At 37.4% G+C, this 15,642-nt stretch overlaps 1 protein-coding gene across 8 annotated transcripts in view; it reads right to left on the bottom strand.

Moving 5' to 3' along the window:
• Positions 1-15,642, bottom strand: part of cadm1a (cell adhesion molecule 1a) — a 394,751-nt gene that overhangs the window by 107,682 nt on the left and 271,427 nt on the right. For 7 of the 8 annotated variants that reach the window (XM_014003965.1, XM_014003966.1, XM_014003959.1 and 4 more), the window contains exon 2: positions 11,376-11,393. The exons of the other annotated variant lie outside the window; for it this stretch is intronic. In XM_014003965.1, the coding sequence (XP_013859419.1) occupies positions 11,376-11,393 (18 nt within the window). The remainder of the gene's footprint in view (positions 1-11,375; positions 11,394-15,642) is intronic. 8 annotated transcript variants of the gene reach the window in all.

Genomic DNA, 15,642 nt, shown 5'->3' with positions numbered 1-15,642 from the left:
AAACATTTCAGCACTTTCAGGACCTTGGACAGTTCCTTCAGTTCTTCACACTAAGTCCTAAAAAATTTCAGCACTTTCAGGACCTTGGACAGTTCCTTCAGTTCTTCACACTAAGTCCTAAAAAATTTCAGCACTTTCAGGACCTTGGACAGTTCCTTCAGTCCCTCACGCTGTCTAAAGCAGTGATTCCCAACCAGGGTATGCAAGCACATTACAGGGGGTACATGGAAAAATTTTCCAGGTGTGTAAAAAATAAATAAAAATAGGATTGAGATATGTAGGGCCCTTTGATTTCCACAATGCAGACAGAATCACAGAATTAACACAAAATGGAAACCAGTACAAAACGTGGAATCTCTCAGAATTTGGTCTTTTGGGTGAGTTTCTGACATATTTTGCACAATACAATATATTTTTAGACACTGCTGTTTTCTGCACCTGTCATTACCTGGTTTATTTATTTAATTACTTATTCACTTTCAAGGCAACTTTTTAAAACTTTGTTTAATTTGAGTTGAAAAAATAAAATGCCTGAGAATTAAATGTTCTAGGRGGTTAAATAAATAATTTYCATTTAATAATCAGTTGTAGTACATTATAGTTTTGGAGAATCATAGTTAAGTTTGATTGAAGAGGTACTAGTTGTACGACAAAATGGCTCAGGGGTACACAAGTCTAAAATGGCTGGGAACCACTGCCATAAAGGGCAAACCTGAAAATGAAAACCTAAAAGAAATAGTAAGTATTTTGTTCTTTTATCTACTCGATCCCTGTGGACAAGAAGCTGTGGACACCAATATTACCATGGATGACATCAGTTATGCATCTTTTTTTTAGTTTTAATAAATTGTCTCTGCAACTAAATTGTCTTTGCCTCTTTAGGAGACGAAGGCTCATCATTACTTAAACTGCTACACAAACCAGATGCAGGAATTTTTAAAATAAACTTGTCCAGAAATAAACATCTGAAACATTCCTTCCACCCGCCTAGATTCATCTCTGTCTCACTTCCCCTCTGCCTTTCATGCCCCTCTGTGCTCACAGGACGCAGAGGGGAGGCATTGTAGCGGAATCAAATAAAGAAATAGAGAAGTAAACRGAGAAGTGGTGCGGGGGGTGGGGGTGGGATGTGGCTCTTCGCTGGTGTCGCTAATGATGAGGAAAATGGAGGGTCATGTGGGAGCTGGATGGAGGGAGAGGGAGTTGTTGTAGAATATAAAAAATAGAAAATAAAAAGTGGAGATCACTGGAGTGGTGGGAGGATGCTCTCCATGTGTTTTCCCATCTACATGTTCGAGTCGCGTGCGCCGACACGTGTTTGTATTGTACGGCGGCAGTATGTGTCTTTATTCATGTGAGCAGAGCCAGGTTGTACACCAGTGTGTGTGTGTGTAAGTGTGCAACGTGCACGTAGGAGTGGAGGGGGTGGTAGCCAAGTGATTAATGCGTCGAATCGTTTAATTCATTTGTTAATAAAAAGTTACTGCGCTGCTATACCCTTCTGTGGAAACACACTGAAACATTGATTTTTGCGGGGCTTACGCTCTTGGAAAACCTGCAAATTGTGAAAAAAAAAACGTGAATATTGGACGTGGTCAAAAAATAAACCTATAAATGCCTATTTTTGGAGGTTACACCATAAATATGCCTTTAATACATAAAATATACTGTAAAATCTCATTTTAATTTGATAAAAAATACAGTAAAATGCATGGGTATGCACTAAAATGAATGATAACTGTACAGCAAAAAAAAGATGCATAGGTTTTTGGTACGTATGATCTTTGCCTCATCCTCCTTTTAGCAAACTGTGCTTCCATTGATGTCATTATGGTGCGCTACGGTGGCATAACTTTATTCCTGACGTAAATCCATWAAATTGACCGAAGTCTTAAAAAGGTGCAGAACATTTGGGTGGCATGTTAATGTGGTAAGAACCAAAGGGAAAAAAAGGCGAGAGCTAAAGAGTTAAAGGTCAAAGATTCCATTTTGTAAAAAATAAATAAATGAAAAAAATCAGTGTAAGACTGAATTCAGATTTTTGGATTTAAAGAGGCAGCCTCAAAACGAGTTGATGAGACCCACGAGGTTTTTGGAGTTACAAAAAGTAGGAATTTAGACCATAGCATTGCAGTTCCACTTTATAAAGACYCCTTAATGATTTAAATGTGGAAAAGGAGGATTTAAAATGTCTTCTTTAACTCTTAGTGTATAAGAATAAAGGACATTTTTTTCTTTAAACTGTCAGTTACTTGGTCAAGTTTTTCCGGTTAGATCAAGAYGGCTCAGCATAAACAGGCTGTAATGTGTGATACGATGCTGCCACATTAGCTAACAGCTCTAACAGGCTGTGTTTTGTACAAACCAACCTCCCTTCTCTCTGTCACATTATGAAATCTGAAACGAGTCCAAACCTTATTAAAGCAATAATTAAACCTGGAGCCTGTAATATTATCCAAAGTTTCCCTCCAAAACGATAACACGGAGACGCTGAAGCAATTCGAGTGACCCAGTTTTGTTTTACTTTGTTAATCATTTCATCAATAATGTGAATCCCTAATGACTGAATTCATCCAGCAAATGTTTCAGTAATTTTACCTGCACAGAGTTATTGTACTGAACGTTTTAAAGGAAATTAATGACGACTAGAACTGATTAACTTTTAGAGTCAGCTCAATTCAATAAGGCTGTCACAGCAAAGCCTTTACACAATAACGGTGAGAACTCAGACAATTTTACAGAAATATTTAAACTACATTTTTAGGGAAACGTTTCTTTTTTTGCACAATTACAAAACTGATCCCATGAGGATTTTAAAACCCGGAGAAAATCCATGTTCTCACTCACAGGGTGGGGCGGTAAACAGCTTGTAGCGTGGAGCTACTGTGTATCCCGGCTGAACCTTTTCAAATGTGCAGCCAGTCATGTGGATATTCTGTTGAGTCAGGCAGCTGCAGAACAGCGTGAGAAAGCAGAGTGGGGATATCTCACCATCAACTCCTGACACTTGCTGGGGGAAGCAGATTTACTCTTCAGGGGCCACGACAGGTGACAAACAACTGATGACAAAGGTGGCTTCCAAAGAAAGAGCCCTAAAATATTGCAGCGGTGCAATCTATCCGTCATTTACACAACAAAAGTCATGTCAGGATGTCGGAACGGAAACATGGCTATCTGGTTGAAGAAAACTACAAGTACTTTGAATTTTTTTTTACTCAGCATAAAAAACATACAGATTTGCTTGAGGAAATATGTATCGATCATCTTATCCATTCCCATGTTATAAATATGTAAATGTACAGCCTGGTGATTTATTAGCAGTGCTGGGCATGTTCATGTGTTGGTGCATTAACACAGCAGACAATTAATGGCATTTTTTTTTACACATTATTTATTTTGCTGTATTTCTCCATTGGATCTCTGTTTGCTGGGTTGGATATGAGCGCACATACAAACTCAGTGGCGAGGAGGCGGGATCTTTAGTTGGCTGTCACGCTTCTCAACCAATGAGAGCCTTTGTTTTCGAGCGTGCGGCAACTCTCAGCCACTCATAAACCCGGTCGAGCTGCAGCTGGGGTAAAAACATGGCGTAAGTCACCAGATTCTTCAGGGCGTTTATTTTTTTATTTTAAAAAATTTCCAGATAGCGGGCTGGAAAAAAGTAGTTTTCTGTAATCACGGCAACGCTGAACTGTCTCARATTGAGCCTGAAATATCACTTCAGTTTAAACCCAGCATAAACAGAGGGAGGTTCTTTTTTATATAATAATGAGATTAATCAAGAAATCAAGACATTTTTTGTCATTCCAAATGAGTACTACATAAGGAATGAAAGATAGATACTGAAGTCCCAGTTGTCATAATTTTTTTTATAAAAATACAAAAAGCCAAGATGCGGAGTGTATTGAAACATACAAATGTACACATTCGGCCAAAATAAAGTACCGGTTGTTTCTAAAAAAATAGTGATAAATCGCAATAAAAAATAATTGATGCCCAGCATTATTTTTAGTGTTTAGTTTTGATCTCAGACCATCTGATAATAGTAGAATAAGTAAGAAAGGGTGTTAAAGATGACATAGGATACTTTTAAATCCGATTTTTCACATTTAAATCCTTCAGTTGGGGTCTATATAAAGTGGAAYTGCAATGACTTGGGTCTGATTCTTTTAGTTGGACTATATGAAGAAAGAGTGGATAAGTTTTATACCCAGGGAAACCTGACATCACATCTCACATTGTTTCAAAGTAATGATGACTCATCTAAAAATCACTAAGAGGAAGTGATAATGATGATGATGATACAGCAGAGCTGGAACAATACTCTGCAGAATATCATCTGGATTAGGTCAGTAAGCTGCCTGACATCACTCTTTATTTGCTCAACCCTTTAAATCAGCTGATTCTCCAAAGGGAAGAAAAAGATGAAATTGATGCCCCTGGTACGCAGCATGCCCAAATCTCTAATAGAGCATAAAATCTCAATCTGAAAGATATAAACCTTCTTTTTCGAACTTGAGGCATTTGCGCCGTTTATAAAAATATATTAMCTTTTAAATCAGAATTAAAGAGAGACGTGAATTTTTATGTCCAACGTTTGTAGGAAAATTAGTTTCCAATTTCTTCACCAAGTGCCGACATAAATCTGCTGTAAAATATTTGACAAAAAAGCTGTAAAGCAACAGATGTAAAGACAGACTGCAGATTCTACAAACATTACAAAAAAACAAGCAACGTCTTCTCCAGAAGCAGCTAAAAGTTGAATACAATTCTTTACATGTGTCCTTGTGCATCGAACATTTCATTACTTTTATGGGTTACAGGTTAATTCATTTTAAAATATACTTCAATAAACTTGAATTCCAGGGAAAAAAGAGCATATGTATAAATAACTGATTGGAAATGACACTTAGTTTTCCAATTAACCTAGGTCAACAAAACTTTATTTATTCAAGCTTAACTCTATTACTTTTAAATGATTCGTAGTTATATTAAAAAACAGCTTATATTAATAGAATCTCACTGAGCTGCAGCTTTTAGACAGTCGGCGACACAGTTGACTCAATATTGCAAGAAAATACTCATATCTTTGATTTGTTGCCACTTATTTCTAAAAATCACTTATTTTTGCACATGCACATTTTGCAAAAATGTAATCTAGGCCAATTTAAGGACTCAAGYGAACATACTGCAGCACTTCTGTGGTTCACCAGTCGGTCAGCACTAGAGGCAGCCCAGTGTAAAATATTGTATTGATTTCTATTGAGTCTTAAATGCACTTCACATTATACGTATTTTTATTGAGATGTTCAGAATATTTTTAAAATTAATGTGCGACCATCTTGTTTATATTACTGTGATTTTATGGAGCTTTTAAAAGGATTCAGAGTTAAACAAGTCTATGTAGTTAAAACATGAGCTTCCTTATTTACTACGAGATCATTTCTGGACATTTGTTCAGACTGTAGCCAGAGGGAGTTCTGTGTGCATGGCCTAGTGCTGAAAGGTTGTAGTACAGAGTTTTTCAACTGGCAGCCCGTGGGCCATATCCGTCCTACGAGTGACTTCCATCTGGTCCGAAAAAAATATTTTTTTCATTTTTGATATTTTGTTATTTGAATTTTTTAAACTTAATCTATTATATAAATATATTTCAAATAATTTGTAAATTAAAATTTTATGTTTCAATGCAACAAAATACATTTAAAAAGTAAAATATATTACTTCTGTTACATGTTAATTTAGCCTTGGTCCAACAGTTTCATTTAATAATTATTAATGTTTCATTCTTTGGCGTGTTCTATTTTAAACATAACAGACGTTTGTTCATTTCTGTTCCTTGTTTGTTTATGACCAAAATATCTGAGCAGTTCAGTCAAAATGGAGGAAATAGTTGACTGAGTGCAGTTTCTAAAATGTCTGGTGCCAGTTCCAAATTGTAAAGTTTTAGGAAAGTTCAAGAAAACGTTAAGAACTTACAAAAATGCATAAAAATAGATGATTAGAACACTAAAAGGAGAAAACATCTTCATCAGTTTAATAATAGATGAGCTGAAGATACTGTATCTGCGCACACAGCCTGGGAGATGAAATAAAAACAAGTATCTTCTCTGCAAATCAGAAAAATCTCCTCATCACCTTGTCAGAAATGTGCAATTCATATTTTATAAAAGGCAAACTGAAAAAAATACATAAAAAATGTTGCAAAAACGCTGTGAGCTGTACAGCTGTGAGTGGTCACAAACGGTTTGGAGGTAAAGTTCAAATATGTTCATGTTTTTTCATGATGGTCATTTGTCTGCATGTTGGCCATGTGTTCTCAAACTGATGGCTTTTTCTCAGCTGGCAGCTCTGGGCTCTATCAGCCCCCATGCATTCACTGACAGTAAAAATAAAAAAAAAACATAAAATGATGGGAACATATTTTCAGAACATTTCGACAGTAAAGTAACATAAAAGCTGTTTTACTGAGTTCTGTTTGCACCCTCGGTGAGGATATGAGYGGGGAGTAAAACCTCTGTGCTCCCTGTAAAATTTAATTTCAGTCGTAACGTTTTACGGTGATCACCAGACTTTGATTTTATTAATTGTATTCACTCTCTACTCTTGTTAAAATGCTGTAACACACATTCCGTTTGGTAAATTCTCTTACTTATTTTCTTATGTCAAACATGTCGGGGAAAAATAAAGAAAGGTGAAAATTCATTTCTTGCTACCTGTCTTGACAGTTTCATTTCAAGATGGCCGCCACAGCCACATCTCACAAGATGAGTTAATTCTCAGAGTAGGAACTTGGGAAGACTCACAGCTACTACCACACCAATGCTTAGCTCACCATAAGTGAAATGGACTGAATTATGKCCATTTTTTGTGTTTGAAAAATTTGTTTATGGCAGCCATCTTGAATGATAAATTCAAACCAAATAGGAGATCTAAAATTAGAGGTTCCATTTTACTTATTATAAAATGTGATCTTGTGGGTTTTGTTTTATGGATGTTTTATTGGTAGTTGTTTGTTTGAGGACATGGTTTTATTTGTTTATAAGACCTGGATAACCAATCTAATCATTGTACCAATTCCAGCTCCGTCATCATTAAAATGATGCTGAATGTGCATTTTAGATAAATAAAATTAATGAAAATAACTCTAAAAGTTAATCTGCTGTAGGTGTATTTTTTGAGAGTTTCAGAATGAATCTTGGTCTGCAGGTTTTGAGCTATTTGTACAATTTATATATCAAAATGTTCAGCTCCTGCTTTGACTTATGGTACTTGAGCAATTTATTCTTTGGTATATTTAGCTTTGTGTACCATGTTTTGCTCATTGAAACTGAATGGAGCTTCAAACCMTTTAAAATATTTATACCTCTTTACTGCATTTTTTTTACCTTTCATTATTGTTCTGCTTTTTAACTACTTCAAGCTAATTTCAGCTTCTTTCTGCTTCTATTTTGCTGATGTTTGCCCCCACTCAGCTATCATTTTGACCTTTTTTGCTATTCTTCAGCTAATTTCAGCTTTTTGTGTTTCTTTCAGCTTCATTTTGCCTATTTGATGCTTTTTTGTTTCAGCTGTTTTATGTTCATTTTAGCTGTTTTTTAGCTACTTAGAACAAATTTTAGCTTTTTTCTTTACCTTGTAAAGGTAGTTTCAGCTTCTTACTGCTTAATTCAGCAACATACTCATCCTGCTGTTTTTGCCAACTCCATCTATTGTTTTAACCATCTTAGACTAGCTTAAGCTTTTTTATTTATTTATTTATTTATTTATTTATTACAAAAGTCACTCTGCATTAAGGATTCACACCGCATTATTGCAGGAAATCAAATAAGTGCCATGGTTCATGAGAAATATTGCACGTGGTACAGACAAAGCACCACACAGACTCGTGCAAAAACATGATCACTCTGTCAGTGGCGGGTGATACTGATGTTTTACAGAAATCCATTTTACAGCTTGATGAGTTTAAAAAAGATTTAGTTGTCACGCAGCTGTTACCAGAATAAATCTGTCCACAGACGCCAATGAGAGCCAAAAACACGGGCTATTTACAAACGAGCAGGGTTCTCATCTCAGTATGTGGATTTAAGGAGCTCATGTATTGACAAATGCAGATTGCAATGCAATGGACTATAGTGAATATTGACAATTCAATCGCAGAGACACCTTCCTGTGGTTGACGTATTTCTTGGTGCAGTAAGAGATGACCTTGCTGAATACATATTCTGCAGAAACGCTGATAGAGCTCCAGTAGCTTGGGAAATTGAACCTGTGTTATAAAAGAAAAGCATACAGGATGACAAGCAAACACTGTATGCGTGTGATTGATTTAGTCATTAATCTGAGCTGTAGTGTGTGTGCGCACCGACGCACGCTCGTGTGCATTTTAAGAGCCCGCCTGTGCACACAGGGATAAGACCCCCTCATGTTTAACTGCTGCGTCTCTCAGCCCACCTCCATCCCGTCACGTCCTCCGTCCTATTGATTGGCACACAGAACAAACACACGCCCATGCAGGGGAAAAAAGAAAAAGAAAAAGAAAAAGCCTCGTCTGTGTTGTCAGGTCAAGAAAAGAAACAATGTGACCTTTGAATGCACAAATTGTGTTTTCAACGAACCATTTATAATTTTAGTTCTGGAAAAAGAAACGACAAGTCATTTCTAAAACAAATATTCTCAATATTTCTATTTCTTCTTCTCTGGTTACAAGTGAGACTGCAGCCATGTTTCATGGCTGATTTATAGAATGGTTCAACGGGGCAATATTATGTGTTTCTCAGGCGTGGATTTAAATTCTAGACCATAATAAAAGTATCTTTGTCATCTTCAGTTGTTTATGTGTTTAAATAGAAAATAAAYTTGACTTCTCATCATATCCATTTCTAAACACCTTGAAATTGGCCTCTGTCTCTTTAAGAWCCTCCTTCTGCTTCTGTCCCGCCCATTTCAGCACAGGGCCGGGTGGGTGTGTTCTGTGATGAGGAAGCTCAGCTTGGAGACACAGAGGAGGAGCTGGTCCCAAAAGGTGGTTCTAAGCCACCTTTATTTGAGAAATAAGGGGCAGGTTTTACAAGATTTTTTTTTCTCTGCCATCTTTCATTTCATTTTATTTGTATTTTCTTTTTCATTGTACATAGAATTTTGTTTTTATGGAATGAATAAAGTTTGAAATCAATAAATAAAATAAAATAAATTTAGCTATTGTTTCATTCAGGTGTTTTGTTAATTTAAGCATTTTTTATGTTTTTAGCTACTTTTTAGCTAAAAAGTAGCCCTCGCCCCAATAACCCAAATATGTGTTAATAAAAATCACTAAAACAACTCCATTGGAATGATAAAAATTCTGTATAACTCAATCTTTAAAAGTTTGTAACTATCACTTTATTATTTTTTCATTTTGATAAAGAGATAAGAGTTGAACGCGTCGTTGGGGTTAGGGGGGGGGGTTGAGGAAAATCGGTTATTGTTGAGGACAATTTCACCCTTTYTTATAGCTGTTTGAGCTTCTTGTCCTTTATTTTTTTGCCCTGCTGGTCCTGTTTTAGCTCCTGGTTTCTTCTGATGTAAGAGGATGTTGTTGGTCCACACACTGACTGGCTGAACAAACTGAAGGTTCATTAAAAAATTAGAAGGAACATAAAATAGAGGTCAATTGAGTTATGTTGAAGTGGATTTTTGTGTTAAAGCTATTCATATTTAATATCTTAGCAGAACTGTGACAAAAGGTGGACTGTTGTCATCTTCAAACAACAGTTGATGAAAACACTCGTTTAGAACTTTACACTTGATCTGTCAGTTTTAGATTTCTATAAACGATAAATCATCTCAGCTTTGCTCCTAAAGCTTTGAGCTCAGAACCATCAAAAGCCCATTATGCTCCATCAGAGGGGGGGCCCACTGTTCTTTGTGTCCACCTACAGTTTGACTCTTTATGTCACAGATGGGTGTAAACGTGTAAAAGAGGGTCTTAATTAATAAAGACCTGAACTCGTCACACGCCTCGGAAAAAAAAGTTATTTTTTAAGTTCTGTCCTTGTTTGATTATTCAACAAATACAAATAAAAAGTGTTTATTTTCAAGTACAAAACAAATCGTTGCATTTACTAAAGCCTAAAAAATAATTTGAAACATCAGTTGATAACTTCATTGACTCATAATTAAGTGGAATCGTTGCACTGAAAGTGAATTTGTCTGGTGAAATATTACATCTGAATCCTAAAAAATGCCTTTGACAATTAAACCAATATGTTTATGTTTACTAACAACATATTTTAAAAAATGTGGTTAAATCCTTTAAAAAGGGATGTGCTGGCGATGCGAACGTTACTTTTCCCACCCCTCTGAAGTTCCTGCAGTTTTTGGCAAAGAGTTCAAAAGTGTAATTTGGCAGGTTGAGCAACCATTTTGGCTCAGCGGCTGTTTCAGTCCACRCAGTGAACAGAAAACGCAGATCTGACATCAACCTGAACGCCAATGAGACGGGCTTATTAAAGCGGCCCAATTAGGCTCCGTCAAAAAAYAAATAAATAAAATAAYGTCTTCATTGGCTAGGGTTTCAGCAAATACTTCGAAGAAGAAACAAAACTGAAACATGAAACTGGGTTTCTCAGTTTTGAAGCTTCAAAAACAACAACAACAAAAAAGAAAAATAACTGGGCGCTTGTTTGGTTTTCACTGAGAGGACAGAGAAGACGGCAGCTGTCCTTGACTTGACGGTGATCAGCGGCGGCGTAGGTTGGTGACCGAGAACACGCCTTTGAAAGACTGGGTTCTGTCCAATCAGCCCCCAGGGAGGATCTCCTGCTCCTCACTTCTTATTCATGCACTTATAAATAACTGTCACTGCTAATTGGATTAAAAAGACTTGTTAGAGAGAAGACAGAGGTTTTGGAGGTGGTGGTGGTGTGTGTGTGTGTGTGTGGTCATTTAGAGAAGCAGCGTGAAAAGATTTAAGGACTGTACCTCTCTATTTTTCATATAAAAGTCATTTTTTGTCTTAAAACTAAAACACAGCTGAAATAAAGTGCTGATCAATTTCCAAACTTTGATATACATTCTGCATTACAGTTTTGTAAGGAAGTCACTTTCAAATAATTCTAGTTTTTCATACTCATGACGTTAGTAAGTTAATGTTAATACAAGTTAGAAGACCTGCAGAGAACTGAAAACAAAAACAAATCTAAATCCATGACTCCACATCTATAGAAATGGAAGAAAATAGTCTGTGGAGACTGAAAGAGAACAAGAGAAGTGATGATTGGACACAACGAGGCCTGAAGTGTTAAAAGAGGAATGTTTCAAACAACCTGAGAGATGAAACATGGAGGAAGGATGTGGTCGGCAGGACAAAGGGAAACATGCAGGAAAAGGCTTACCTGGGTCCTGTGCAGCTCCTGGGTGGGAGGAGGAGGAGGGCAGGTGGGAGCGGGGGAAGCAAAAGAGGGGAAAAAAACAAAAAAACAAAGGGAAGTTAGCACTCAAAATCTCATTTGATGTTGATTGTAGTTCCAAATTTGCTAAAACACAGGAGAAAACAGCTGAAAAACAAAGAAAAAATAACTTCTTCACGAAAAACATGGAAAAACTTCTTTATTTTCACATTTTTTCTAGATGGTATATTTTATTAAACAGCCTTTAGAAAGAAATGGAGGCTTAATAAAGTCATTATTGCAGTGTGATAAAAKCTAATTGCTTTCATATGTAGTTTGGGGGCTCAGACTTGAGTTGAGCTACATTCCAACATTTCAGAAACAGGGTTATGGAGTGTGGCCAGGCAACCAAGAGACTCCAGGAAGTCCTTCCTCTAAGCCAAGGAAAAAACTCAGCACATAATCCCCCCTATTAAAAAAGAAACATCATTTTTGGCTTTTCTATATAATAACTAAGCTTTAAAAYCTGGTAATTTGTGTGATTCATCGGTGGCAGATCCTCGTTTTGTTAGGAGTTAAGGAAAAGCTTTGCCAGTTTTGAACTGCCACTTTGTGCTACAATTAACTTCTTTCTGCTATTCAGAACAAAAATATAGATTTTCATATTTTAAACGTTTGTAAAACCAGTGTTGCACTTTACAACTGATTTAGTCTTATATTACAGGAGACTTCTCCTGCTTTTAAATCCTTAAATATTAATTGCAATCTACAGTTAAAAAAGGTTTGTCTCAGTGAACGGGTCGTATCAGTTCGATCTCCTTCAGCTGAGATATCTTCATAAAAGCCAGCAGTGGATGGAACGAGAAGAGCTGGCATCCATTAAGGTCCTCGTCACAGAGGAGCAGTTTCCAGCCAAGTAAGCATCAAGATTCCAGCTAAGAGGCAGCTTTTGATTAGAAAACCCATTTCCTCTTCTATTTTTGCCAAATTCCAACCACGGTGATATTCTAATCATTATTATAAAATTATTCAGAGCAAGAAAGCGACACAGAAACTGAGTGGGTGTGTGTGAGGGAGAGGAGGAGCGAGAGGAAGGCCGTACGTGCATGAAGCAAAAAGATAAATAAAAAAAATCGTTACAAAGATGAAGTGGAACATCAGTTCAGTTATAGCTGGTAACACGGCTTTATTTGTGCTCCAGATGTATCCTGTTGAATCGTCAGCTCGTTGTAACTTAAAGGCTTTTATACGTTTTAAAAAAGGAAGTGACATCCAACACGTCACACAGTTAAATTGAACTGAAAGCAGCTGCAACACATTCATTGTCAAACTGCTTAGTGTTTGATGAGCATCAGATTTTCACACTCAAGCAACCTCACTTCAGATGTGTGTGTGTGTGTGGGGGGGGGGGGGGGCACAGAACAGAAAAGCCACAAGTTGTCAGTTTCAACCAAATGCTTATTCTGCTCGACAAAAGCTTGATGGAGTTTGACAGTTTTCAGTTTCAGCAGAAAGGCTTTTACCAAAGCTCGAGCACTCACTAAAGGAGTAAACTGCTAAGTCTCCCAGCATCGCATCACTGCCTCCCTGCTTTAGCATTCAACCGTGGTGCACAGAGAGCGCAGTAACAAAGTGCCTCAGAGAGACACAAATTCAACCCGGACCACCCTCCAGTTCAGGTTCAGGCAGTTTGAAGCGACGGCTCGGCTGTGGGGGGCAGGGAGACCGAGCAGCAATAGGTGAAACATGCAGAAGCACTCCCCCTCCACCCCTCCATGTTAAGCAAATAGAGAGTGAGAAGAACTGCATCTGCCCCTCGTTGCTCTTGTGGGAGCTTTCGCTAACCCGCCCCGGTCCACAACCTCCAGAGGTGAGGTTAAATGACAAGGACTGCAGAGATGCATTAAACATGAATCATTTGGACAGAGAGCTCCACGCCAGTCCACTCCAGAGATGATAGGGACATTAGCCGGGGTTTCACCAGGGCCTGAGCTGCATTTAATGAAGGCCTCCACAACCTCCCAATGTCTCCCTCTACGTGTGACTCGCAGCCACGGAGGTACGGAGTTCAAGATAAACACGGCCGCTTCTCTGTCTGGCTCCAGTCATCTCATTTTACTGCCTTTTCCGCTTTTTCTTGACTCTCTGCAGCCTGATGACTTAGTCCCTCAATGGCAACCAGGCCCAGCCTGCTGAACTCATCAAACCAGTCGCACACCGTTTTCTTTACAATAATGAGAGGAAAGAGCCAGATTACTTAGCAAAACATACTAATTCTGCAAAAAGGTTTTATATTTATTTAAGAGTCACGGTCCTGCCTACAATGAATATCACCGATTCAAAAAACTAAGTTGATGGACAAGTGGAAGAAACTTGAATGAGTCCAACAAATTAGAAAATGAAACTGTAGCCACATTCATAAGAGAAAAAACAGCTTCATATCTGAAAGAAACCGCTCAGTGATAAAGGAAACTCTGCAACAGCCTCAGTTTTGTGACGTTTTCTAGGAGCCATCATTGTTGAAACTGTGTCATTTTAGTAGCCCAAATACAGTAATGATCAATATTTATTGCTGTACGTTAGTCATAAATACAGAGTTTGAGGGGAGGAAAAAAAGGCCTTTGAATGGGCATCTATTAGGTTTTTTCATTTAAAAACAAATATTGAAAAATTAAATCATTTTATACTCCAAAAACAGGAAAATTGTTTTATTTTCCTCAAACCATAAATCTAACACTGTCGTTATTAGACTATTTAAGGTGGAGATAGTTAAATAATTTATAATAGCTATCGACCTGTAAATAAATACTAGCTAACTTTTGCATTTTTTAACTAACTACAGACTATATTGTTTTATTATCTGGTAATTAAAAATAAACTATTAATATAGTTCCAGCTCCACCTTAAATGGTCTGATAATAGGAGGAATAAATATGTTTTACTTTATAAGCAGGCAGTCACAATAAATAATTTCTCACTGTAGCTTCTTCAACATGTCAGCTGACAGTTTGCATCACTGATGAGTCCAAGTGGACAGACATGAGTTGCCATGAAAACAGTGCTAAACCTTTGGTTTGACAAAAACAAAAAGATGTCTGTTTTAGGAATATAAAACCAAAACAAAAATAACCATCCATTTTTTTGTTTTTGAAATTAAAAATAATCAAAGTACACAAACTCAAAAGGTACTTTCTGGATATTTTGGCCTTTTGACTTTTGTAGAACCTTCCTCCCATGTAACAAAAGTCAAAGTCCAAACCCACAAAAATGTCTACAAACCAGCTCAAACGGTTCTTCAAAAGAAAAACTAAGTTGTGTTTTGGGGGCTTAAATATCTATTAAAACTTGCAGCTTGACTGTGGTTTTTTTGAATGTACTGTTCTGTTCTGCATCACACAAAAACAAACAAAAATAATGGTCAGATCAAACCAATAATTAGGCTTACCACAGTAAAATTAAAACTTAAAAGTCTCACCATGTCATGCTTACAAAGAACAGGGTCATTATCCCAAATAGGCTGAAAGGTCCGCAGCATCAAGAGGGTGTGCTTACAAAAACAGACAAAACAGTCCCACTGTTATCTGTACTCATCAGCTGATGGAGGTCTGAGCACCATTCGCTTCACAAGAAACACAATAATGACTTCCTGCGACACACCACAGACCCACACTTCCAAACACGTCACCCTCAAACGTCGCTCTTGGCTAATGGCCTGGAACACACATTCAGTGTCTATCAATGAGGGATGTTGTTGGGATGGATGCACATGCTGACAACCTTTTCTCGCTTGCTCCACGATCACACAAAGACGAACCAACACGCTGTCTCCCGCCCACTCCCACCACCTTACACAAACACCCACATACAGACAGAGCCTCCCYGCAGTCGCTTTAAGTATAGCAAGCAATAATGTGTTGATTAAATCTGTGATCAGCTGCCCAAGGGGCATGAAATTGGACATGATGAGTGTGACACATTAAAAACTAATTATCAATCGCACCAATCCTATTGCCTCTCTTTTTTTAACCCGGCGCTACATCAAGTGTGGAAATTGGAACACTGTGCTCTATCACAATAAGCTCTGAGGTTACAACCATACCTGGCTTCCCAGTGGATTCAAAGCATTTTGATTAAATATTAATCTAATATTTACTGCCTAAAGCATTACTTATTATATCACAAACACAAGACCAGGTGATGTGATTGCTGCCAGCAGGGATTCAGGTCTTGTAGAAGAGCAAAGCTTTTTCTATCTAGTAATAAATCTAAAAAA

Source organism: Austrofundulus limnaeus, unplaced genomic scaffold (assembly GCF_001266775.1).
Source record: "Austrofundulus limnaeus strain Quisiro unplaced genomic scaffold, Austrofundulus_limnaeus-1.0 Scaffold21, whole genome shotgun sequence".
Taxonomy (NCBI): domain Eukaryota; kingdom Metazoa; phylum Chordata; class Actinopteri; order Cyprinodontiformes; family Rivulidae; genus Austrofundulus; species Austrofundulus limnaeus.
This window is presented reverse-complemented; position numbering and strand designations above follow the sequence as displayed.